The following is a 26,428-nucleotide window of genomic DNA, read 5'->3' as shown; positions in this document are numbered from 1 at the left end:
GAACAAGAGAAAGCCTAGAAGATGGTTAAGAACACAGTGGGGAAAACAATAGATATTTCTCCACCAAGACAAGGTATTCACTGATATATAACATTTGAGTAAGTTAAAGTTTTTTAAAGCATACATGGGTTTATAGCTTTGTTTACACGGAGCCTCTGCCTTAGTGGAGGGACCTAAATTCATGAAGATAAAATTGACTCATAGTGGTGACTCCCAGAATTGAATCTCTCACACATCTTTTTTTTTTTTTTTTTTTTAGACAGAGTCTCGCTCTGTCTCCCAGTCTGGCGTGCAGTGGCACGATCTCGGCTCACTGCAAGCTCTGCCTCCCGGGTTCACACCATTCTCCTGCCTCAGCCTCCTGAGTAGCTGGGACTACAGGCGCCCGCCACCACGCCCGGCTAATTTTTTTGTGTTTTTAGTAGAGACGGGGTTTCACCGTGTTAGCCAGGATGGTCGCGATCTCCTGACCTCATGATCCGCCTACCTCGGCCTCCCAAATTGCTGGGATTACAAGCATGAACCACCGCACCCAGCCGAATTCCTCACACATCTTAAACCCCAGCAGGCAAGCATCTACCAAAAGGTTTCTAAACAAGCTGTTTAAACGTGTCTGTGTGAGTGTGTGTGTGTGTGTGTGTGTGTGTGTGTGTGTGTGTGTGTGTGTATGCTTGCTTAATGTAAGAAGCTGAGATAATAAAGATAAATTTAGTGTCACAATAGAAATAATAGTCATCAGGACCAAGAACAGAGAGACTCCTGAGAGGTTTAAGTTCAGTACTTAGTTTACTGAGTTCACACCATGCCACTGATACCTTTCATACGATAGTACAGGCGAGTAATCATATTAACAGTCGAGTCATCATACTCACTGTCACACATTTTCATTAAATAATTGTTTCATAATTATAACTATGTAACTATTGTTTGAGACATAAAATATTGATAATATATCTTTTCTTATATTAACATAACTTTTACTACTGAAACTAATAGTTGCTTCATTACCCTGTTCACTTAATTTTCTATGTTGCTTTAACTAAATCTACTCAACTTTAAAACCTCTTTTAACATGGTCAGACACGTTAGATAATTTGCCACCATTCCACTGACTGCAGACACCCATCTTGGAGACCTTCATTGTCTTGCTCCAATTTGTACTCTTTACTCTTTAAACTTCTACACAATTGTCACCTCAGGATGCACTTCACCATAAACTTGGGAATTTCACTAGCATCTCACCATGATGGCACAATATCTTGTGCCTTGGATAATTTCCCCTCAGGATTTTTGGTTTGCTCTTTCATTTAACGAATCATATCTCAAGTAGCTTCTTGACAAAGGATGAATAAGAAAAATTATTTATTGAGACTTGGGATGTCTCTATTTTATGATACTTAAACCATAATTTGGAAATGAACAGAACCTTAAGTTGGAAATGATTTTCTCACATAATTCTGAAGACATCACTCCATTGCTTTCTAGTTTGACTGGTATCTTCGGGGAGGAATGCCTCAATCTTCTGCTAATAAAATATAAGCCTAAATTCCAGTGTTCTGAAAGCTAAACAGGAGGAAGACACTTTGGAGGAGGACAAGAGGGTGTTTCTCTTTGGACCCAACCTCTGAGGTGCCTGGTACCTACTTTCCCAGAGCTCTGCAGTATAAATTCTTACAGGGCTCCCGTGTGATGGAAGTTAGGGCTCAGCTTTTCCACTCTGCTAAACTGGTTATCATTTATCCAACTACTTTTCTCCTTCCAAATTGTGTTACCACTCTCATCTGTCATTCTCTTTTCCATTTTCTTTGTCTTTTGGGGTTTATCTATTTTTATGTCTTTGTTTTCATTTTAGTAGTGTTCTTCAGAAGGGTAAAGCACAAAAATATGTCTTCAACCTGTCATGCTTACCTAGTTTATAAACATACTTGCAAATGTTGGTACCAATTACCACAGTGCCCTCAATTTATGCCAATTTATACTCTCCTCCGGTAGTATCACTGCCTCAGGCATCACTGAGTATTACTACTTTTCATATATTTGCTTGAAGTTAAAAAAAATGAAACTTTCTGATAAAAATAAACAATTCTAACATCATTAATGAACATCAACATGTTTTTTATCAGTTTATTATGCTCTGCTATTTCAACTTTTGAGGCATGTCTGTGTGAGTCTTTATGTAGGTTCATTAGGCTGTTCAGTTTTTTTCTTGTCATTCTGTAAGAGCTCTTTATATATGAAGATGTTAATTCCATGAGGAAAATATTTTTCTACTTTGATATCTGCCTTTTCTTTTCTTTCTTTCTTTTTGAGACAGGATCTCACTCTGTTGCCCAGGCTGGAGTACAGTGGCGTGATCACAGCTCACTGTAACCTCAAACTCCTGGGCTCAGGGTATCCTCCTGCCTCATCCTCCTGAGTAGCTATGATTACAAGTGCCCATCACCATGCCTGGTTAATTTATGTTTTTTTTGTAGAGATGGGGTTTCACTCTGTTGCCCAGGCTGGTTTGCCTTTTCATTTCGATGTATAGAAATTTTACATTTTTACAAAGTCAAATATATCAATTTTCCTTTGTAGTTTTTGCCACAATTTTCATGCTTAGAAAGTTCTTATCCAAAAATTTTGCCAACATACTTTTCTAATTGTTTTGCCATTTCGCATTTTTTGCATTAAGCTTTAATCCTATTAGAATGTACTTTTCCATGTATTATGATGCAAGAACATAGTATCCCCCTCCAGTAGTTAATTGTCTCAGCATAATTTATTGAATGATCTTTTAATGTCCCATTGATCTGTGATGTCACCTTTATCATTTATATAAACCATATACATATTAGGGTATCTAGGTTTGTGATGGTTAGTACTGAGTGTCCACTTGACTGGACTGAAGAATGCAAAGTATTGTTCCTGGGTGTGTCTGTGGGGGTGTTGCTAAAGGAGATTAACATTTAAGTCAGTGGACTGTGAGAGACAGAACCACCCTACACATTAAAAGTCATTATGCATATAAATATTTCTTATCATGAATTGGAATCCATAAAGTTTGAAATTCACTCCTCCATGTGTTCCACTGATCCTCTTGTCTATTCCTTTGTCCATATAATATTTATCTGATTACAGCTGCGTTAGGCTAATATTCTGATATCCACTAAAACAAGTGCCTCTCTTACATACTTTCTTTGGTTATTCTTGGACATTTGTTCTTTCACATAAATCATGTGGTCATTTTTTCCTAACATTAAAAAAAAAAACTTGTTTCCACTCTAATTAGAACTGCTAAATTGAGAGAATTTACACTTATACTTTCATCATGTTGTTTATTTGGTATGTCTTTCTGTTTCTGAAACATAGTACTTTCCATGATTCTTATTATACAGGTCTGTGGTTTACTTGTTAAATCTAATTGTAATTATTTTATATTCTCTTCACTGCTGTGACAGAAAAATTTTCCCATTTTCATTTCTGTGTGTTTACTGCAAATACAGAGAAGCTATCAATTTTATTTAAGAAGCCAATTTTATTTGGCTATCTCATCACATTCTCTTATTAATTTTATTGTTCATAACTTGAGTCGCCTGGGTTTCCTAGGTATACAATCATATTTTCTAGGATGGCTAGAAAAATGGTAAATAATTTGACAGCATAAAATGGTAGTAGTGAGAATCCTATCTCCTGATTGTAAAAAGCAGTTTAAATATCACACACAAGAAATGAATTACTGAAATGACTGATGCCCATTCCTCTCTCTTCTATTTCTCAAGTTTCTCCTTCTGTTTCAGCCTCTGTCCCTGCTTTGAAAGCCTCCATCTCTCCTGCAGCTTCTAAGTTGTGCTACTAGTGAGAGTCCTTGGCTTCTGGTGCCTGGGTAGTAGGGAAAAGAGGTGGTCCTGGCTTTCAACATACCACTAAAAATACGTTATCTATCCATTTAGAGATATGTATACATAGTACAAAGCAAGATGCTAAAAGAAATATCAAGAAACTGAGACTGTCTAGAAAGATGATAAAATAGGATATATAAGACATAAAAATAAGTAACTATTTTAAATAGAAATGACATGTGCTCCAAAACAGGTATAGGTAAAGTATAAGATTATTTCTCATGGAAATAGTTACAGGGGGAGATTATACACTACAATAATGCTGTAATTTAGATATAGATCAAAAAGCTTTTGTGAAACTATCTGAACTTAATCATCACATGTATTACTATTCTCTTAGGAGAAAGGTTGCATGCATTCATTCATTTATCGAGACACGGTCTCACTCTGTCACCCAGACTGGAGTGCAGTGCCACAATCTCAGCTCACTGTAGCCTCAATCTGGATCCCAGGCCCAGGAGATATTCCCACCTCAGCCTCCCGAGTAGGTGGGACTACAGGCACGCACCACCAAGCCCAGCTAATTTTCTGTATTTCTTGTAGACATAGGGTTTTGTTATGTTGCCCAGGCTGGTCCTGAACTCCTGGGCTCAAGTGATCCACGCACCTCGGCCTCCCGAAGGGCTGGGATTATAGGCATGGGGTACCACGTGCCCGGCCAAAATTTGCTTTTAAATAATGGACTTATCAGTTAATTTCTGGCAACATAACTCATATGTTTCTAAAAGACAAGTTGGACCGGCTAATGGTAACAGTCTTTAAGTTGTAGTATTGTCAAAAAAGGGAAATAACAAAAGGAATAAATGAAGAGTGTGCTATTAACAATGACCTGTCCTGACTACTCTTTAACTGAGAACAGAATTCATTTTATTCAATAAAAATAAAATACATAAAGTCCTATTGTGTAAAATTTCTTAAAGATAGGTATTTAGTAAAATCAACTGCTGCTGAAATTTAATATAATGTTTGTAATTCAGTGTTAAAATTAACAAAGTCTCTTGTACTGCCAAAAAAATCACAATCTAGAATTTTCACCAGGGTCAAAAATTTTTTATCTTGGAATTCACACAGTGTATAACAGCCAAATGCAGCTGTTACATAAACCAGGTAGTTTATTGGTTCATCCACGCTATAAAAATATTACTGACATTTCATCTGGTCAACCATCTTAAAGGTTAATTCTTGTTTCCTCTTTCAGATTTTATTCTAGGTGAACTGTTCTGGGCAGATTCTATTTACCTATTCTGAGCAAACCACAAACTGTTTCATTGCTCACTCTTACTGTTAAGAACATATTGACTTGCTGCCTGCTCTGCTGTTTAATTCATTTATGCTGAGAGTCAGGCATGAAGACAGAATTTTAAATGTGACATTTGCAGACTGTTAGGTCATTTAAGCTCTGACAACACTAGGGAATTCCTGACATATAAACTGGACCTGATTACCAAGCACAGACGAGCTTCCCAAAGGTGCAAATTTCTGATCATTTTTTGTAATTTCTCACAGAATTGCAATACTAAATTTTAATGTCAATGAAAAATATATATAGCCAACATTTTAAAGTAAAAGTCTCTGTTTCTTTTAATAAAGTTCAAACTGGCACTTCTAATCAATACATATCAGCTAAATAAAAATTATTTTGATGGAAAAAGGCATATGGAAAAACTCACAATAACAATCAACATTCATAACAATTCTGAGAAACTCTGCCATTTAAGGGCTTTTAATATTTACTATAATATGTAAGGTTCTGAAATCTCTGCTAGGTCTAAAGGCTATAACTCTAGTCAACAGACCATTTAAAATTATTAGATTCTGGCCCAGCAGGGCAGAGGTTATATGCAGTCAAATTACAGTACAAAGTCTAAGCTTACATGCTTACAACACTGCCTTCTCAATGATTACAGTTATGTAGAAAGGATGATAAAATCATTATAATTGGAAATGAACAAATTGCCCACATGACATGCAGAATTATACTTTACAAGGGTTGATAATTGGGCGGGGTAAAGGATGCAGGACAAGATTGTTTTCTCTTTTTAGTGACTCCAAAAAATTACACTCAATGATATTTTTGCAGCTCTTTTTCCTTGTCACTAAGTACTATACACAATGGGTCAAAAGGAAAGTTTTCTGAAATTAAATTTTGTAGTTAAATAATGCACAAAAGGTAATCCTTATTTTATCTCATATTTTATGTAAGTAAGAATTCTAGTGTTAAACAGCAAGTAGCCTTTTAATATTGTGCTTTGAATGGGCCTTTTAACTGTAATAGGGGTAGTCTAAATAGGGATAGACAGCCCAGAATGCCTTTCGGCTGTAGCACATTGATTCTGAAAAACCTAACAAAAGCAATTACTTTTCAGAGATTTAAAATCTTGTTTCTTTTAAAAGAATAAAATGAAATGCAAACCTGGTGTATTATCTGAGCTACAGGAAGTTGTTCAGCATATTTCAGAGGTTCCATTAGTTCCTCATCCATCTGGTCTTCCTTGTAGCTGGAAAAACAGAATTTAAAAACACAAAGCTAAGGAAAATACTATTTTGAAATATAGCAAATATTTAAATATGTCAAATATGAAATATAGTAAAATACATATATTTAAGTTTTTGAAATAATCAGTATTTATCAATAATCTTTGAAACACTACCATTGAAAAATTTTAAATGACTATAAAAGTATTCAGACTACATTAAGTAACTATGCAATAAAATGAGCTAGCATCACTTAATGTTCTCAGATCCTGTCTTTCTCTGAGAAAAAATGTTTCAGAATTCTCTGTCCAAAAGAGGGTGTTTCTTTCATAGCACTTACAGGTCTTCAAAACCTGGCTCCAACCAAACTCAAGCCTCATCTCCAGCAACCCTTTCTCCACTTAACAGTCTACTGTTTTAGTTATATTTAACTACTGGCCAAACCCCACTGGGCCTTGCACCTCCAGGAGTCTCTCAGTTTCCCCATGCTGTTATATCTGTGTGGACCAACCACCAATTCTCTTCTTTATTTATTCTTCTTTTTAATATATTAATTTGTTTATAGCCATCTAGGTATATTATTTGCACTTCCTTGAAGATGAAACTCATGTCTTTTTCTTCTTTGTATATCTAATATTTATCAAAAAGACTCAAATGTTTGTTGACTGAATAATGAAAATATGAATAAAATGAAATAAAAATAATTCTGAGATGTTATTTTATAGACAATATTTCTAATATCTACATGTACAATGAGATACAAAGCTGATATAATCCATAGCTAGGACAATATGAAAGAGTAAATTTAAAAACTTTTCAAATGAAGAAAATGTAGTATAATGATTTTTAAAATTATTGACCCTTTCAGAAATAGCAAGTAAACATTTGATTTCAAGACAATAAAACCTAAAAACACTTAAACTTCCTTTTGCCTTTTCTGTGAATTACACATCAGCTTATCAACTTAAAAATCACTAAATTTTAATTATCTTGAAAAATAAATGAAACAAGATTGGCTAAGTCTCTAGGGCTTCAGTTAAGGAATCTAATGAGAACTCCAGGATCTCTCCCATGAAAAAGGCAGATATATAAAACAAGACAAAATTTTTCATATGATTTAAGAGCTTCAAGAACCTCTTATCTAGGTAAAAGTTTGTGGATATCTTGCAGAATTTGCATAAAAATAACTAGCTTAATTTGAGAGAACTTTGAAGATTCTCACTAATGATGAAAAAAAAAAAAACTGCCTCAAAACATGTTTCACGGAGACAGAAAGTAGAACGGTGGCTGCCAGGAGCTGGGAGGAGGGGACACTGGGGAGTAATTGTTTAACAGGTAGAGGTTCAGTTCACAAGATGAAAAAAGTAATGAAGATGGATGGGGGGGTGATAGTTAGACAATAATATAAATGTATGTAATGCCACTAAAGTATATACTTAAAAATGATTAAAATGATACGTTTTATGTTATGTATTTGTTATGGGCTGAATTGTGCCCTTCAACAAACCCCAAAATTCACATTTTGAAGCCTAACCACCAGTATCTTAGAACGTGACTGTATTTGTAGACAGGGTCTTTAAAGTAGTAATTAGCTTACACGAGGTCATTAGGGTTGATCCTAATCAAATATGACTGGTATCCTTATAAGAGGAGGAGCGTAGGACACCGAGACAGTAAAGATCACATGAAGACACTAGAGGAAAATGGCTGTCTACATGTCAAGGAGACAGACCTTAGGAGAAATCAATCCTGCTGACATCATCTAGCCTCCAGACTGTGAGGAAATACATTTATGTTGTTTAAGCCATGCAGTCTCTGGTATTTTGTTATGGCAACCCTAGCAAACTAATATCTACTAGCATTAGATATTTTTACCTCAATTAAAAAATAAACTAAAGTAAATACTCATTGACCAAAAAAAAATACAACTTGCTGTAAAGTATTTCACAGTGTATCTTTTAAAAGTTTATTTACATTATGTATAAAAAACACATACAGGCCAGGCACAGTGGCTCATGCCTGTAATCCCAGCACTTTGGGAGGCCGAGGCGGGTGGATCTCTTGAGGTCAGGAGTTCAAGACCAGCCTGGCCAACACGGTGAAACTTCGTCTCTACTAAAAATACAAAAATTAGCCAGGCGTGGTGGTGCGTACCTGTAGTCCCTGCTGCTTGGGAGGCTGAGGCAGGAGAACTGCTTGAACACAGGAGATGGAGGTCACAGTGAGCCAAGACTGCATCACTGCACTCCAGCCTGGGAGACAGGGCAAGAGTCTGTCTCAAAAAAAAAAAAAAAACAAAAACAAAAACACACACACACACATACACACACACACACACAGCAACGAAAGGAAAACCAGACAAACTGTATAGACATCATCAAATTTTAAGGTTCTTTTGTTTCAAAGGACACAATCAAGAATGAAAAAACAGTCTACAGAATAGGAGAAACTTTTTGCAAATCATATAACCAAAAAGCGACTTGTATTAAGAATGCATAAATACAACTCAAGAATAAAAAAGCGAACAACTCAATATTTTTCCTTCCTTAACAAGGACATTCTTAAGTGCAAATGATGTATTTTTGTTTGTTTCTTTTCTACTGTGGTCAATGGTGGTTAAGAATACAGTGACCACTTGTGCAGTTTGATTCCAGTGCCTTGATTCCTGTTAAGGCACCAGCAGTTTTAATAAATATCTTCTGAAAAAATAAAAATTAAATCACTGACATTAATTCTAAGAGTATAAAAGAAATATGACAAAGTCACTCTTCATTGGTTATTCCAAAAATCTAAAACAACAATGTCTAAGATGAAATACATTTTTTTCTCACAAAATGTCTCTTACTCAATATAAAAGATATTCTTTAGGTATACAAAAATATTTGAAATCTGGCAATTTGTTTTGAATAACTTTTTAAAATGCCATGTAGCTGTTATGAAAAATTCCAAACACGTTTCTATATTTTTTATATTATTTTTGTGGGATAATTTAAAAGTGAGCTGCAGATATCGTGACAGTTCACATCTAAATATTTCAGCAAAATGTTTATCAACCAAGGATATGTCTGAAATGTTTCTTAATAACTGCAGCACTTTTTCCAAATGCAATTCACAAGTAATCTTGAGTATCACTGTGGATATATGAGTATTTTACTTATCCAATGTTTCATAATCAATTAAAATGATTACTCAGTTTTATAATTTCTTAAAAACACATGTCCATTGCTTTCTTTATTTTGATATCAAGAAGTGTGATGCTAAGTTGGTTCTATGTTAATTACTTTCATTTTTAATTACTTTTAATTTTTAAATTACTAATTTATTGGCTTAGAAGCTCAGGCGGCCTTTATTCTCCCTTTTGTTTTAAGGTCTAATACTATATCTTAAAAGTTGATTGTTATAGATCAAGTTTCCGAGGTACACAGGAAACAGGAGTCCTTTCAATATGGAAATTCAGATCTCATTTTATTTCAAAAAAGTTTTATTATAACTTTAAATACCATATCTGTTAATTTTCCACTTGTTTCCTAGTTCAAGGTGTTGAACTAAACATATGGAAAATTCTTTCTGATCCTTTTTATTTCTCTTATTTCAGTTTATTTTCTTGGCTCTTTCTATTCTTTACGTCTTTTATTGAACTTTTGGAATATCTTTCTTCCCTTGTCTACTCTAATTTATTTTTCATTTCTGAGATGATTTTTGTCTTTTTTCACCATTTACTTTCCCGAGTTCAGTCAGCTGCTGTTTCACATATCTTCCTGTTTGTCCATTTCAACTATGACTTTTTGAATGTCTGATTCATGGTGTCCTTTCCTAATGCAATTGCTTGTTTAATATAGGTTATTTGTGTTCATATTTTTCATTTCAGTTTTCCTGTTTTGTAATTTTTCTTTGATTTCTTCCCTTCCTATTTGTGCTTTCATTCTCTGTGTGTGTAATTTACTAAGAAGGTTTGATTTTAATTTTGTTTTATACTTATTGTAACTTTTTAAAGGTGCTGGCTTCTTTTTCTGTTGAGGATTATTTGTACTGGCTTTTTTAGAATCAGCAGTAACAAGTTATCTTGCAATGGAGGGTGAACGGAGGTAAACGGACTTACTAGGTTTCTCAGTTCAAGAGCACCCTCTTCTGTGGCTTCACTGAAGTGTAGTTGCTTTAGTAAGTGGCACTTTTTGTGGTGGGAGGGACAGGATTTGTCTTAAAAAAATATATATCTTTTTCCCATAGTGCCCTTATCTTCAGCTGCTTTCTTCTTTCCTTTCACCACCACGACTCCAAGGGACACCACAGCCCCACTCTGTCCTTTGCAAGGTGTCTTCCATTATCCCAGAATTCATGCTTTCCCAAGATTGTCACCTTAAGGTCATCCATACATTCTAAGCCCCATCTTGCAAATCATTATTAGTCAGGTCTCTGACAAACCATATACAATTCGGAACGAGAAAACCACAAATATTAATTTCAATTTACGTGTGGCAGCCATCCTAAAGGAACCTGGAACTTTTCTCCTGTAAAATGGTAAAGTTCTCTTTTCTTAAAGTCATCCAAGTGTTCCTTTTACTTAACATTTTGAGTCATTTCAGAAGCCCCCCTAAAAGAATGTGCTTTTTCCATGATCTCTTTCCAAGGTCCTTCACTAAGAAAATCTACTTAAATAACTTAATGTGGGAATAATTTCTACATGGAAAAAGCTGTGCATTCCTTATTTTGCTTTACTATTTTTTTAAATAGAGTTTTTGTAGAAGACAACACATGGTATTTGCTTACTTTATAAAAGGATTTTGACTCCAATAGAGTCATATTACCATCTCAAATGAAAAGGCAGTTAAAATACTGTCCAAATCCTCTGCATAAATAAAATACTCCTGGCAAATTATGAAGCCTATGAAGTCAGTCTTTACAATCTCCCTGTGCTTACTGTATCCTTTTTCTCCTTCATGTTTATCCAGTGCCTGAAAAATCTTTCTCTTCTGGCCAGGCGCGGTGGCTCACGCTTGTAATCCCAGCACTTTGGGAGGCCGAGGCGGGCGGATCACGAGGTCAGGAGATCGAGACCACAGTGAAACCCCGACTCTACTAAAAATACAAAAAATTAGCCGGGCGTGGTGGCGGGCACCTGTGGTCCCAGATACTCGGAGAGGCTGAGGCAGGAGAATGGCGTGAACCCGGGAGGCGGAGCTTGCAGTGAGCCGAGATTGTGCCACTGCACTCCAGCCTGGGCGACAGAGCGAGACTCTGCCTCAAAAAAAAAAAAAAAAAAAAAAACTTTCTCTTCTGTGCTATCCAAGTACTCCTAAAATAACACTGTAAAATTATTTACTGTGTCCATACAGAAGGTTATCTCTAACTCAGAAAGAGTAAAGTTTATATTCTATAGTGCCACACTGAGATCAGACAATCCACATATAAAATAACATACAGCCAGGTATGATGGCATGTTCCTACAGTCCCAGCTACGTGGGAGATTGAGGAGGAAGGATCACTTGAGCCTAGGAGTTAGAGACCAGCCTGGGTTACACAGTGAGACCCCATCGCAAATAAATAAACATAAAATTACATAGTTTATTTCAGGTAGAAGGCCAAAGCATCTTTCCAAACACTGGAAATAAAGCCAACAAAACGAACAAGAAAGCAGAGACACTGTGCTATGCTAGATACAAACTAAAAATTAAGAATATCAATAAATAATTAAAGACACATCATCTAGAGTAATCCAAAATCATTAGGAAGAAATTCTCTACACATACCAAAACAGGAAGGTAGCCCAATAGTTAGTAAAACCTGTTTTGAAAATGACAGCTCAAAGAAGCACGTGAAACTAAAAGGAAATAATAGAGAAATCAAATTCATTTCTTCTTACAATCTTTGGAAAAAAGGATAGAAAAATTCACACTCCTAAACTGCATTTTTAAATGTTCAAATAGTCATATAATAGACAACATACATTGTACAAGATATAATTGATAAACCTGAAAATTTAAAGACACTCCGAGCAAAGAAAACTGAAGTTTATTGGTCAATGCAGACAAACACAAAATGCTATTACAAATTCAGAAAGGTCGCAAGAGTCACTAAAGATTATTTTTGTGAAAACAGGTTATATAGCAATGAGAAAACAATCTAATACATTACTTCCCTCAAAACGAGATCCGCTCCAAACTCCCTGCATCACTATTTTTCTAATTATCAAACTAAAAACTTGTGAGAGAAGATATGAAAATAGAACTTCAGTTAAAAGCTACTTTAAAGAAGCACAAGAAAGATGGTAAGCCAGGGAAAAAAGACATAATATGAGGCAGAGAACAGCAAATTAAGTCCAAAGAGAACTAAGGTTACACTAATTTATGGCCCAACTGTTGAAACGCATCTTATTTACTGTCAGTTTCCAATGTATTGTAAAAATGCACACACCAGTTAAATAAGAAGACCTGCCAAGCAACTCAGTAAAGCTGATATAATAAAATCCCAGAAAAATAAACGCTGGTTCTCATTTGGGAGACTTTAAAAGTAACTTCTTGTATGGTGAAAATTATAGGCAGGCTTTCCAGAAGTTCACACAACCAGCTAACCTGAATGCACGAGGAACTATCTGTGCAGAGTCAAAGGCAATTCTAAAATAGTAGTGTAGAGTTCTGGGGGATGTCAGAGAAAAAACTTGTCAAAATTATTGAGCACTTACTCTGAACTCTACTAAATCTATCAGGAGTTAATGTATATTGTTCCAGTCATTTTATTTTGCTTTTACATACATATTTATATACACATGAAATATACATAGAATATCTACAAATCATTTCATTAATAAATTATAGAGTGTAATTCAACCACTAGCTTTTTTCATTCAAATATGAGGTCAAATGTGACCTGTCACATATTTCTGTATGTCCTGTGAGCTAAGAATGGCTTTTATGTTTTTGAATGGTTAGAAAAAATAAGTCTAAAGAAGAATAACATTTCATGACTAGTGAAAATTACACAAAATTTGAATTTCAGTGTTGCACTATAACAGCAGAGTTGCATACTTACAATGGAGACCATATGGCTTATGACCTACAAATGCTTTAAATATTTACTATCTGGCCCTTTACAGAAAAAGTTGCCCAACCTATACATTAGAATAATTATTTAGAAGTGGACTTGCTGGGTCATAAGTTACGTACATTTTAAATTTTGCCAGAAACAAGTAAATTGCTATCCAAAATGGCTGTATCAATTTATACTGCCACCAGAAATGCGTTAAGTTCCCATTTCCTTTCATCATCACCACTTAAATTTCCATAAGAAATAGTATCTCATTGTTTTAATGTTCATTTCCCTTCTAAAATCACCTTTAGGTGATCACTAACATGAGTCTTTTCCTCTTCTTAAACTGTATTTCTTTTTTCTTATATTTGGCTTGTCTTTTAAAAAATTAATATGTAGAGTTATTTCGATAATCTAGACAGAAATTCTTTGAAATAGATGTTACAAATAACGTCACCACACTTTTTCTTCTCTTTCAACTTTGTTTGCATTGTCTTTTTGGCTATATATGATATTCTATTTCATTAATCTTTGACAATCTTTTTTTTATTAGCTGTAATTTGAGTAGTGTGACACCTTTCCCTACTCCTAAGCAAAAAAAAAAAAAAAAAGACATTCTGCAATAATTCTGATGTTTTCTTTTTGCATTTTTATCTTTAATCCATTTGTATTTTGTTTTTACGTACAGTGTAAAGGGGAAATCTAATTTTATTTGTTTCTCCATGGCAAACCAATTGCTTCAACATAGAATTTTTTGACTTACCTATCCTTTCCTCCAAGTAAAACCATATCTATCATACATATATTGTTATGCAAGAGTCTCTTTGGGGGCTTTATAATATGTTGTATATGTATTTACCTAATCTGAACCAGTATCACATTATCTGAATCATCACAACTTTAAAATAGAAAATCCTGGTGTCAGATAGACTAAATGCCTCTCCCACCACTACTGTTCATACTCCTTAGTCATCCAAATGGCTTTAGCTTTTTGTTCCTTTACTAGTCCACACGAATTTGATAGCCAGCTTATTAAGTTCCATGAAGAATCCTAGAAAGGCAGAATGTAGTAATAGTTAAGAGAGCATACCTGGGGTCAGACAGCTAGCACTTTCACTTATGAGTTGTGTGACCAGATATAAACCTCTCCACATCTGTAGTCACATATAAAATTACCACATACTCCACAGCTGTTTTGAGGATTAAACAAGTTAATAACTTCAAAGTGCTTAGAATAGTGCTGGGTATTTATTAAATACTGGAAGTTTAAGAGAAATTGAATTGTATTTATTTACAGATAATTTAGATAAAATTATATGATAATTTATTCTTCTCATTCCTAAACATGTTCCACCTCTCCATTTATAGGTGTTCCTTTATGATCTATAATTAATTTTATTTTGTCTCCATAAAGAAGATGTACATCTTTTAAGATGTATAATCGGGTGGCTTATAGCTTTTGTTGCTTTTCATTAATATATCTACAGATACATGCATATATCTATTATATATAAATAATATAGGAATATATACTATTGATTTCCATGTAATGATCTTTTATCTGGCAATCAATCTTACTAAACTCTCTCATTAAATTTAATACTGGTAGATTCACTTAGATTTTTCTATTATATAGCATCTGTGAAAAAAAGGAAGGGAGAGTTCCTGATCCTCACACCTCCTATTTCTTTTCCTTACTCCATTAGTTGAGACTTTTTGTGCAGTAACAAATAGATGGGATTATAGCATGTATTCTTATCTCATCCCTGATTTTCATCGAAATGCTTCTATAATTTCACACTATATAAAGTTTGCTGCTAGCTTTAGACACATTCCCTTTATTATCTCCCATTTGTGTGCAGTGTCTAAGCCACACTGCCTTTTTAAAAAACATTATCATTTATGATTAATGATTTTATTCAAATGTTTTTCTGTATCTACTGAAATAATTACAAAATATTTCTCATTTAATGTATTGATATGATGAAATACACTAATATATTTTCTAATCCTGAATCATTCCTGTAATTTTAAGATAATTTCTATTTGGTCATGAAATGTTTTTATTTATACATTACTGAATTTGAATTGTATTTAAGATTTGTACATCTGTGATGACAAGTGAGGCTGGTTCTCTATTTTTTTCATTCTCTCTTTGTCTAGTTTTGGTTTCAGAATTATATTCGTTCCACCGAATGAGGTAGGAAGCTTTTTTATTCTGTTCATATTATGTCAGCACCTCAAGCGGTTAATAAATGTCAAATGTAAAAACCATCTAAGCCTGCTGTCTTGTTTGCAGTTTGTTGGGAAAGGGTACATGTTTTATACAATTAAAAAACGAGCAGTTGAAGGCTTAATTTATTTCTTTTACTTACTTTTTTTCTAAATCTAAATATTACGTTAGCCACATCTAAAGTGATTTTTATATCCTTATATTGAAAATGTCTCATGTAAATAGCACATTTTTAGGTTATGTTTTTAATTTAGTATGACCACTTTTTTCTTTGAAATAGGGTACTTGGTCCAATTATATTTAATGTAATAAGTGATATAGCTGGATTTACAACTACTACCTATTTTCTATCTCCCATCTGTTTGAATTTCCTTTTTCTTCTTTTGAATCAGCCAAATATTTTATTAAATCTTTTTTTCTGCTATCAACTTGATAGGTGTATTTTTACCATTATTGTAACAATTACCTTGGACATGAGAACACCCAACTTGGACCTGGTAGTCTAATCAAACTGTTAAACATTACCATTTCTTCAATAATAGTAGCACCTTACAACACTTTGACTCCATTTGTCCTCCTGCCTCTGACCTTATTATTGTCATATATTTTAATTCTACAAATACTTTAAACTCAACAAGATTGTGGGGTTTTTTGTCTGATTAATAGTCAATTATTTTAATTGATATATTTACTGATTCTGGCTCTCTTCATTCTTTACTGAATTTTGTTGTTTCTCTTTCTAATCATTTTATTTCTGGCTGAAGATTTTCATTTAGTTTTATTTTATTTCAAGTGCATTGGCAACAAATTCTTTGTCTGAAAAACATCTTGATTTCATCTTCATTTATGTAAGATATTTTTGCTGGGTAGAGAATGATAGGTTAAAAGTTTTCTTCCTTTCACCACTTTAAACATGTCATTCTATTGTTTTATGGCTCTCATTGTAATAATATGTCAGTATTAAAGATAATGTCAGGCTTTCCTTCTCTGTCAGGCTTTTAAATTTGTTCTCTATGTTTTTTCAGCATTTTGACCATGACGTGCCAAATTGTGGTTTTCTTTGCATTCATTTTGCTTACAATGAATTAACTGAATATGTGGTCCGATATATTTCATTAGTTTAGGAAAATGTTTATTATCACTTTAAATATTGTTCTTATTTTCAATCTGTCATCTAGTTTGGGACGTTATATACACACATGTTGGACCATTTTTCTGTGTCTAACATGTCTTGTACTCTTTTTGTTTTTTCTGTGCTTCAGTTTCAATATTTTCTATTGTACTGTCTTCAAGTACACTAATTCTATCATCTTCTGTATCCAATTTGCTGTTAAGCCATCGATTGAGTTCTTAATTTCGGATACTATATTTTTCAATACCAGAATGTTCATTATTTTAGTTATACTCATATTCTCTGGTGAAACTCCCCACCTTTTCATCTATTTTCAAGAATATTTTTCCTATTTTCTTGAACATCTTAAACATAGTTATTTTAAAGTTTTTGTCTACTACCTCCAAGTTCTGAATCACTTCTGAGTTTCTTCTATATTTTTTTTTTGTTTTTCTCTTGGTGTATGATGACAGTGTACTAGTAATTTTTAATTGATGGGTATAGGAAACTGCATACTTAAGAAAGGTTATATACAGTGTTATTTTCCACTTAAGAAGGCCCATGTGTTCCTCTGCTGGGCAGTTAAGAGTGATACTCTGATCACTTTTACTCATTCAGGGACTGAGCTGAATTTAGACCACCTGAAAATTTTGATAAAACTAACTCATTACACCTTAATGTGGCCCTATTCTAATGGTGAGGCCCTCCAAGGTTTTCACTTGAAAGCCTGGCAGGTCTTTGTCTCAACACAGAGAGTGAGACTATAGCAATTTCTACTATACTTTTCAAAGGTTTCTGACTTACATTTTTGGACTATTGTACTGCACAGCTTAAGAATTTGGCATGCCAGCCTCACTGAACTGCCAAAAGCTGTACTGATCACTCTGTCCCCGTTAGTAACCCTTTAACAGAGGCCAAGCCCAAATTCTCACCTGTAGCGCAGAGGTATGTGACTTTTCTATGCAACTAATCACCTCAATCATTATAGTATGAAAGCAGCCATGATGATATGTAAACCAAAGAATAAGGCTGTTTTCCAATAAATCTTTATTTTAAAAATTAGGCAACAAGAAGATTTGGCCCATGGGCCGTAGTCTGCTGACTTCTGCTTTTGCTGCATCCGGAAAAAGCAAGTGTACCCAAGAGAAAAAAGTGGCTAGAAACTGTCAGCATTAGTTCACCACAGTCTCCACAGCTGTCAACTCTTACCTGGTATGTTCTTAAGGGGCTCTCATCCTGAAGATGTTTATCCCCTCAGTAATACAAGACTAGTAAATTCATAGCTCTGGTTATCAGATGTTTTTTGCTTAGTAATTTAGCTTCCCTTTAGTTTTAGAATTTGGCAAGTTTTTTGAAAGAAAATTGGTAATATGATTGAGGCAAATATCTTGAAAAGGAAAGTTATTTTGAGTAAATGACAATTTTGTCACTCTAGCCTAACAGTCACCAAAAATGTTGCTGGTGAAATTTCTCTATACTCTAGCAGTGCCCCACTGCCAAGCCCAGATTCTCAACCTTTGGTCTACTCCCAGAATTGGCGAATGATTACAGAGAAAAATTGGCTACAGATTCTCAGCTCATCTCTGAGAAGTTTCCCCAAATCTGGATTTTTAGATTCTCAGTCCTCACTGCTTCTACATCTGATATTTTTAAAAATACGCTTTAATCTGCCTTTCCTAATTGTTCTTGGTGAGCTCATAAGCCTACTGCAAATGATTTCATCCTGTTCAGAAGTAGAAATTGTACACTACTACTTTTGATATTTTCATTATCACTTAGTCCCACGTATTTTTTTAATTTTCATAGGTTTTTAAATATTACTCTAAGAATTATTCAAAGAGTGTTTTCAAATTCCCAAACATATGTTTTAAACAATTCTTTTTTACTCATGATTGTAACTATTACACTGTGATCCAAAAAAAAAAATGCTCCTTAAGATTCCAACACTTTACGTTATTAAGACTTACTCTTTTGGCCTAGTATTGGTTAATAGTTGTAAACATTACAGTTGGTCTTAAAGAGAATGTTTATTCCCTAATTGTTCAATTTCTTGGCTCAAGTTTATTATGTTGCTTACATTTTCAATTTTAAAACTTTTGGATGGATCTTTCATTGGTTTCTGATAATGTAATACTGAAATATTCCATTACAATGATAAACTTGTCAATCTGTTTTTTAAATATGTAAATTTGTTTTAAATATTTTGTGGTTATATTACTAAGTAATTAAGAGTTTAACATGCTTTTCTCTTCCTGATGAGATAAACCTTTACTTAGTTACCTTGCTTATGATTAATAATGTTATATGTTATATACTCTATGTACTATGTGTATACACATATACGTATATATACTATGTATACATTATACGCTGCAAGTATTTAAGCTTTCTTTTGGTGAGCAGTTGCCTGGTAATCCTTTCATTTTCAACTATTTAATATCATTATATTTTCTGTCTGTAGTTATGCCTCTTTTTATCCTAATACAGTATTCTGTTATAAACTATTATTATTCACTTAAATTGTGATTACAAAATTAGCATTATTTCTCTTCACTCCTTTACTGCTTTCTCATTGATTTTTTAATTTCATTTTTTCTCCTGCAATGTTTCTGATCTTATTTCCTCTATTTCTATTTATTTATTAATCACTCTAAAAATGTAAACTGCATACTTTCCTCACTGTCTAAAGCTATTAAAATTTACAACCCTTTTCCCAAAGGAAAAAAAAAAAAGCTGAAACTCCAGAATACTTTAACCAATCACTTCCTCTTCTCTTACACAATGTTGTTATTAAATACATTAATACTTTGGTTTATCTTACTCCCCCAAATAATTATTATCATTGTCATTATCATCATAATTATAAAATATATTCAGTTTTTGCTTAAATTTACTCACATTTTACCAATTTATTACAGCATTCCTACTTACACTCAGACCTCTTTTCTGGTTCATTTTCTGTTTTCAAAAATGCATCCCTTTAGGTATTAAAGTGTGTTGACACCAAACACTTTCAGCTTTTGCATGTTTGAAAATGTCCTTATTTTTCATTCAGTCTTTAATGGTAGTTTAGCTAGCTTAAATTCTAAGCTAATAGTAATTTTCTCTCAGTACTTTATTGGTATGTATCTTTTGGTTTCCACTGTTGCTATTAAGATGTTTGCTGTCAACTTAGTTGTTAGGCATTGTAGATACCATTTTTCTCTTTGACTGATTTTTAAATCTCTTATGTACTTAGGGAGTTCTAAAATGCTCACATGAAGTATAAACCCTGTGTATTGTGCTTTGGATTTGTTGAACTACCTTCAAAATGCAAAAGTATAAGCCATTATCTCTTATATTTCCTTTTGTTCATTCTATATTTTCTTCTCCCTGGAACTCTAATTAGACATAGCTAACAGTTTCCAGTATTATCTTCATGTCTCATAACCTGTCTTAACACTTTCCATCTCTCTGTCTATATTTCATACTGAGTTATTTCTTTAGATCTATCTTATTTTACTAATTCTCCTTTCAAGTATGAGTAATCTTACAAAAACCATTAAAATATTTTACTCCTTCCTGTATCTATTCATACCTTTTTGAGATACGACTTTTTAGTTCCTTCTAAGAAAAGATATAGTCTGTTTTTCCAGCCCTTGAATTTTACTTGGATTTGTGATTCCTTCTGCACAACAGGATGCAGCAAGAATAACAGGGCTCCAGTTTCAAATCTAGGCCACAAAACGTCTTGCACGCTTTTGGGACCCGTGGATAACCTCATGGAGGATAAAGGACCACATGGGAGCTGAACCAACATCAAAAGCCCCAGAAATGTGAGATAGTATAGCCAAAATCAGAAGTCACTCACTCAACCCAAAGATGACAAATTCTGAGAAAGCACAATATAAACTAGAAGAACCATGCAGGTTGAGCCCATCCTAAATTGTCAACCCTCAGAATCAAAAGCTAAATATGTGGTTGTTATTTAAAGATATTAAGTTTTGGAATGGTTTGTGATGTGTCAATACCTCAATAATATGTCTACTATTTAATCTGTTTATTACATCTTTAATTTGAATAATTGTGGTTTACAAATGTGAAAGTCTATTTGGCCTTTTCCAAATATGCCTCATCATTCTTTATCATGTTGTAATCCTGTGTAATCCTTCATTTCCTTCTTTTATTTTTATTTTATCTCATTTTCCTCTTTTATTTGTATTTTATTTTATTTTATTTTGAGACGGAGTCTCACTCTTGTCACCCAGGCTGGAGTGCAATGGCACGATCTTGGCTCACTGCAACCTCCACCTCCTGGATTCCAGCAGTCCTCCTGCCTCAGCCTCCCAAGTAGCTGGGATTACAGGTGCATACCACCACACCCGGCTAATTTTTGTATTTTTAGTAGAGACGGGGTTTCACCATGTTGGCCAGGCTGGTCACAAACTACTAACCTCAAGTGATTTGTCCACTTCGGCCTCCCAAAGTGCTGGGATTACAGGAATGAGCCACCACACCCAACTTCTTTTATTTCAAAAAATAATTTAAATGGTTATTTTGTATTTTGTAATTGATAATTCATATATCTAATGTTCTTATAGGTCTAATTCTCCTGATTATTCTGTATTGTGGTAAGCAAAATTCTAAGACGACCCTCAAGATTCTTATCCCTTGGTGTTCATATGCACTGTATTGTCCACTTTCCTGGAGCACAGGCAGGACTGAGAATATGATAAACTTCACTCCTATGAAAAGGTTATGTTACATGACAAAAGTGAGGGAATTTTGCAAATATAATTAAGGTCTGAAATCAGTTCACATTTAGTTAATCAGAAGGAGACTGTCCTGAGTGGGCTTGACCTAACCAGGCAAACCATTAAAAGAGACCATGCCCTTCCTAAAGTTAGACAGATTCAAAATAGGAGAGACTCTACTGCAGGTTTTGAAGACACAAACTGCCATACTGTGAACTGCCTTTGGAGGGGCCATGAAGCAAGGACCTAAGACAGTTTATAGGAGCTATGGATAGTGTTTGGTTAATACTCATAAGAAAATGGGATTTCAGCCCTACATGTGCAAGGAGCTGAATTTTGTCAACAATGAGTCAGCTTGGAAGAGGACGCCAAGCCTCAGATGAGACCAGGGTATCAGGTGGTCTTTTTCGGCCTGTGAGACTTTAGGTAAAGGACCCAGCTAACCTGTACCCACACTTCCAACCTACAGATACTGTGAGATAGTATATGGGTGTTGTCTTGCACTGCTGAGTTTGTGGTAGCTTGTTATACAGCAATAGAAAACTAATACTCTCACAGGATTAGCTTGCTTTCTCAAATTGTCTGTAATTTAAGAACATGAACACCTTAATCTGTGAGGATCCTGAGGAACTTCAATTGAGAATGATACCCAAATCGAATTTGAGTTTGCTTCTGTCTTGCTTTGGGATGCTATCAGTCTAGTATCACTTCAACTGAATTGCTCAACTTTAAATTTCTTGGGCCAAGAAGGTTAACCACGTTAAATCACGTGAGAGTATGACTGATTACATATTCCCAGGGAAGCCTCTTTTACCCCCACATCTCTAGCCAAGGCAAGAGAAATGTCCTTATTTTCTTCCTTTCAGGCTGTTAGATTTTATTCCAGCCCACTCTCTGATTGAGGGTAAAGCCTTAGAAGTTAATGGCTTTATGCAGAGGTCTTAAGCTCAACTGTCAACAAATGGATCCAGTCTTTTGTCCTAACCCTCACACAAAGCCATTCTAACTCAAAACTCTAGGTTTCTATATTAGTACATATCACTTAGGCAGTCCTGCCTTCCACCTTCATTCAGCACTTGGGTTTTAGCATCTATGTGTTTTTTCCCAAGAGATTTCCCTACTGTTGAGCAAAGCAGAGCTTCCTCTGTTGTGAGCCACTGTTCAGCAACAGGCTCCAGTGAATACTTTCTGCTCCTAGATAAAAAGGCCAACAGCAGGATAAGGCACACGGTCCCCTGTAAAGGTTTCTTTAGATGAAGGTGCAGCTGGAAACACCATGGGTTGGATCAAGAAGGAAATTACAACCCTAAATCATGTGACAGCCCTAAAGCAAGAAAGGGCTCCCATTGACACTCCCTCTTTTTAAAGTAAATCTATACCGTCCTTGCAAAAGGAGACTGAGTCTGAACTTGCTGCCAACTGCTCAGGGAAGCTGCATGTTTAGAATACCAGCTGTTACTATCTAGAAACACTGTAGGAAGTGGAACCCATGTAGTCCTTACCACTGAATGAGGGGGTGCCACCAGCTCTGCTTCAATCTGGAAGAAGCCAGCAATGCTATTCATCAAATGTTGTTTGTCTCTATACACTTACTTTCTTGGCAGCTCAGCTAAGTATTTAAAAAGATCTTTTAAAAATATAATTTATAGAGCATCTAGGTATCTCATAACAGGATAATTTTCAGAAAAATCCTGTCAGCAACATTACAAAAGTGAAGTAAACTGATTATTCTTTATTATTAACTTCAAACCATCCCTCTAAACTCATTTACATTAATTTCTTGTTCTGAGAAAGTGAAATGTTGTATCTCATTCTAATATTACAGGGTGTTCTTTTATTGAGAAATGTTTCCTTCTAATGAAATGTGAAACTATGAATGCCAAAGGCTACTGAATTCAAGCTGTATTTTTATATCTGATACAGTTTAGATATTTGTCCCTGCTCAAATATCAGGTTGAACTGTAATCCCCAATGCTGGAGGTGGGGCCTGATGGAAGGTGTTTGGGTCACGGGGGCAGATCCCTCATGGTTTGGTGCTGTCTTCACCATAGTGAGTGAGTTCCCGCAAGATATGGTCGTTTAAAAGTGTGTGGCACCTCCCCAGTGCATGCTCACACTCACTCTTTCTCTCTTGCACTCTCTCCCAAACCCTCCCCTTCCTCCCTCCCTCTCTCTTGCTCTCACTCTCTCCCAACCCCCCTGCCCCACTCACTTACACTTGCTCCTGTTCTCCTTCCTATTCTCATCATATGATGTGCCTGTTCCCCATTTGCCTTCTACCATAATTGGAAGCTTCCTGACGCCTCCGCAAAAGTAGATACCCCTATGCTTCCTGTACAGACTGCAGAACAATAAGCCAATTACCCAGTCTCAGGTATTTCTTTATAGCAGTGCAAGAACGACCTAATACAATATCTAAGGTAAAAGTGGGTTTTTTCATATTCAGTATTAACTCATGGGAACGTCATGTACTCTTTTATTACCAGAAGTTACCTAATTTCTGGATATTCAACGTTTTACTATGTCTAATTTTCAAAGAAATAGCAGAAAAACAAAAAACAAAAAAAAACTACATTTGACACTAAAACCATACGAGATTAATTTTAATCATTTTCTATGATTTAGAAGATACGTATCAGTGTTTTTACATGCAAAAGAGAAATCACTGTGAACATCACTTATTTTTTAAAGCATAAGTTAGAGCTTTCCCTTTAGTTAGATATAAGCTTTTAACTATCTTGCTTATGCATAGCAATTACAGTAGTTACAACTTTATGTCACACCGTAGAGTTCCTTATCACCTGTTTCAGTACCTTAAAGGAAAAGTACCAAAGATTGCTATAAAGCATGCAATCTTTAAATCACCTAAGAGAAATATAAAATACTATTTTCTTGCTCCATCTCTCAATATACATGCTCTAAATATGCACATCTTTGCTATAAATAAACATTATAAAAATTAAATATATTAATTTTAATCAAACCCAGTTTAAACTGCTTACCAAGTATCTCTGAATCTCTGGCTGGCAATATAGTTCAGGCCAAGCAAACTAAGTCCATTACTACTTGCAGTGTAGTACAATATAATTCTCAGCCAGCACACTTAGTTATCATGTGACATAGGTATTTTAAGATCATATCCTAAGAACTCTTATATTTCATTATTTTGTCTGCTCTTTACTTCTTGGGAAATCATACTAGAACATATTAATATTAGAAGCTGATGCCATCAGATAAGGAACAGAGAATGGCCCTTAATATTGAAGTTAAAATGAAGGAACTGAAAAAGGCATTCCATACAATATAAGCTGCATGCTTCCCTTAGTGAAAGTACTTTCAGAATAATAAGTCACAATTTCATCAAATTAAAGAAAGTACCAAGTCTGGAATATCTTTGAGTATAACAAGAACTTTGTATATAATGAATGCATTTAAAGCAGAGAAAGATGGAGCGTAATACAGCTTGTAAGTGTTGGTAAGTCCCCTGATTTTCCTTTATTTTTATGAGAAAAATAATTTCAAAATGAAAATCTTTAATTACTTGATAGTAATTTATCTATAACATCTGTAGAAAACATACTTTAAACAATATTTACTGTATCAATTTAATAAAAGCTCACACAAATAACCTTACTTTGACTTTTTAGGTCCACTTTGGCATTATTCAAAAAATATTTATCATTAAATTTTGATTTTTTTGATTAAGCCCTTAGAAATCAGTTTTCTAATAAATAAACGTTAACAGCTGTGACCCAAAATTGGTATCCAACATAAAGGATATCATGAGCAAAGACCACAGGTCCGTATCATTTACCAGGTCCATTTTTCCCCCACAATAAAAGCCATAAATAGTTCAATGCTAATATTGCAATGTCAGAATGAGTATTAAAAAAGACTAATAGGCTATAATATTGAATTAACACTAGTAAGATAAAAACATAAAGAAATAGGCATAAATCCTGAAATTGAGTTGTTTTTTGTTTTGTTTTGTTAAGTCAGCTACACTGGTAAGTATGGGAAAGCCAGGCTAGTAATTCCTGTCAGAATGGGCTATAGATGGCATGGCTGATAAAAACACAAATCAAGCTATAGAAACAGAACTATAATACACCAAATAAAGATGGCATTGTATTGCTCATTGTATCTCTTGCACTGGAGGAAGACATCAATATGACTGTGATGAGCTTTAGATGGCACACTTTTAAAAAGGCATTGACAAAGCATGTTCATTTTATATACACTACCCTCAATCTTCAAAATAACTCAGAAGGTACAGAGTAGATCACCCTATGACAGATAAAGTATCTGAGTCTTAGAGAGATTAAATAAGGTACTGTATTAGTCCATTTTCACACTGCTATAGAAAAATACTCAAGCTGGGTAATTTATAAAGGAAAGAGTTTTAATTGACTCACACTTCCACATGGCTGGGGAGGCCTTAGGAAACTTACGATCATGGCAGAAGGCAAAGGGGAAGCAAGGACCTTCCTCATATGGTGGCAGAAGAGAGAAGTGCAAGCAGGGGAAAGGCCAGACACTTATAAAACCATCAGATCTCATAAGAACCCACTCACTATCACAAGAACGACATGGGGGAAATCACACCCATGACCCAATCACCTTCCTCCTTCTCTCAACACATGGGGATTACAATTCCAGATGAGATTTGAGTGGGAACACAGAGTCAAACCATATTGGGTACCCAAAAAAAGCAAAATTTGAATGCAAGTCCATTCATCTCCGTGCTCTTTCTACTAGATGATGTTGCCTTAAAAGTTTCTTCTAGCACTAGGAGGGAGCAATTTGGCCATACTTCACTTGTAGAATATTTGAAAACCAGGTAGCAAGGCACACCATTATGTCAACAGAAATTGACATTTCTGAAATGGGATTACAGATTTATATACTAATGTAAATGTCTTTTCCCTCTTGTTTTACCTAACAGCTACAATCCTAAAGTATTATTATATCA

The 26,428-nt window shown here is 34.6% G+C and overlaps 1 protein-coding gene across 9 annotated transcripts in view; it reads right to left on the bottom strand.

Moving 5' to 3' along the window:
- The window catches only part of PIGK (phosphatidylinositol glycan anchor biosynthesis class K), a 183,585-nt gene that overhangs the window by 79,377 nt on the left and 77,780 nt on the right, over positions 1 to 26,428 (bottom strand). For all 9 annotated transcript variants that reach the window (XR_009213708.1, XR_009213710.1, XR_009213709.1 and 6 more), the window contains exon 10: positions 6,295 to 6,379. Coding sequence is in view for 1 of the 9 variants with exons in the window: in XM_032155550.2 (XP_032011441.1) it covers positions 6,295 to 6,379 (85 nt within the window). In the remaining 8 variants the exon portion in view is untranslated. The remainder of the gene's footprint in view (positions 1 to 6,294; positions 6,380 to 26,428) is intronic.

This window comes from Hylobates moloch, unplaced genomic scaffold, assembly GCF_009828535.3.
Source record: "Hylobates moloch isolate HMO894 unplaced genomic scaffold, HMol_V3 SCAFFOLD_5, whole genome shotgun sequence".
Classification (NCBI taxonomy): Eukaryota; Metazoa; Chordata; class Mammalia; order Primates; family Hylobatidae; genus Hylobates; species Hylobates moloch.
This window is presented reverse-complemented; position numbering and strand designations above follow the sequence as displayed.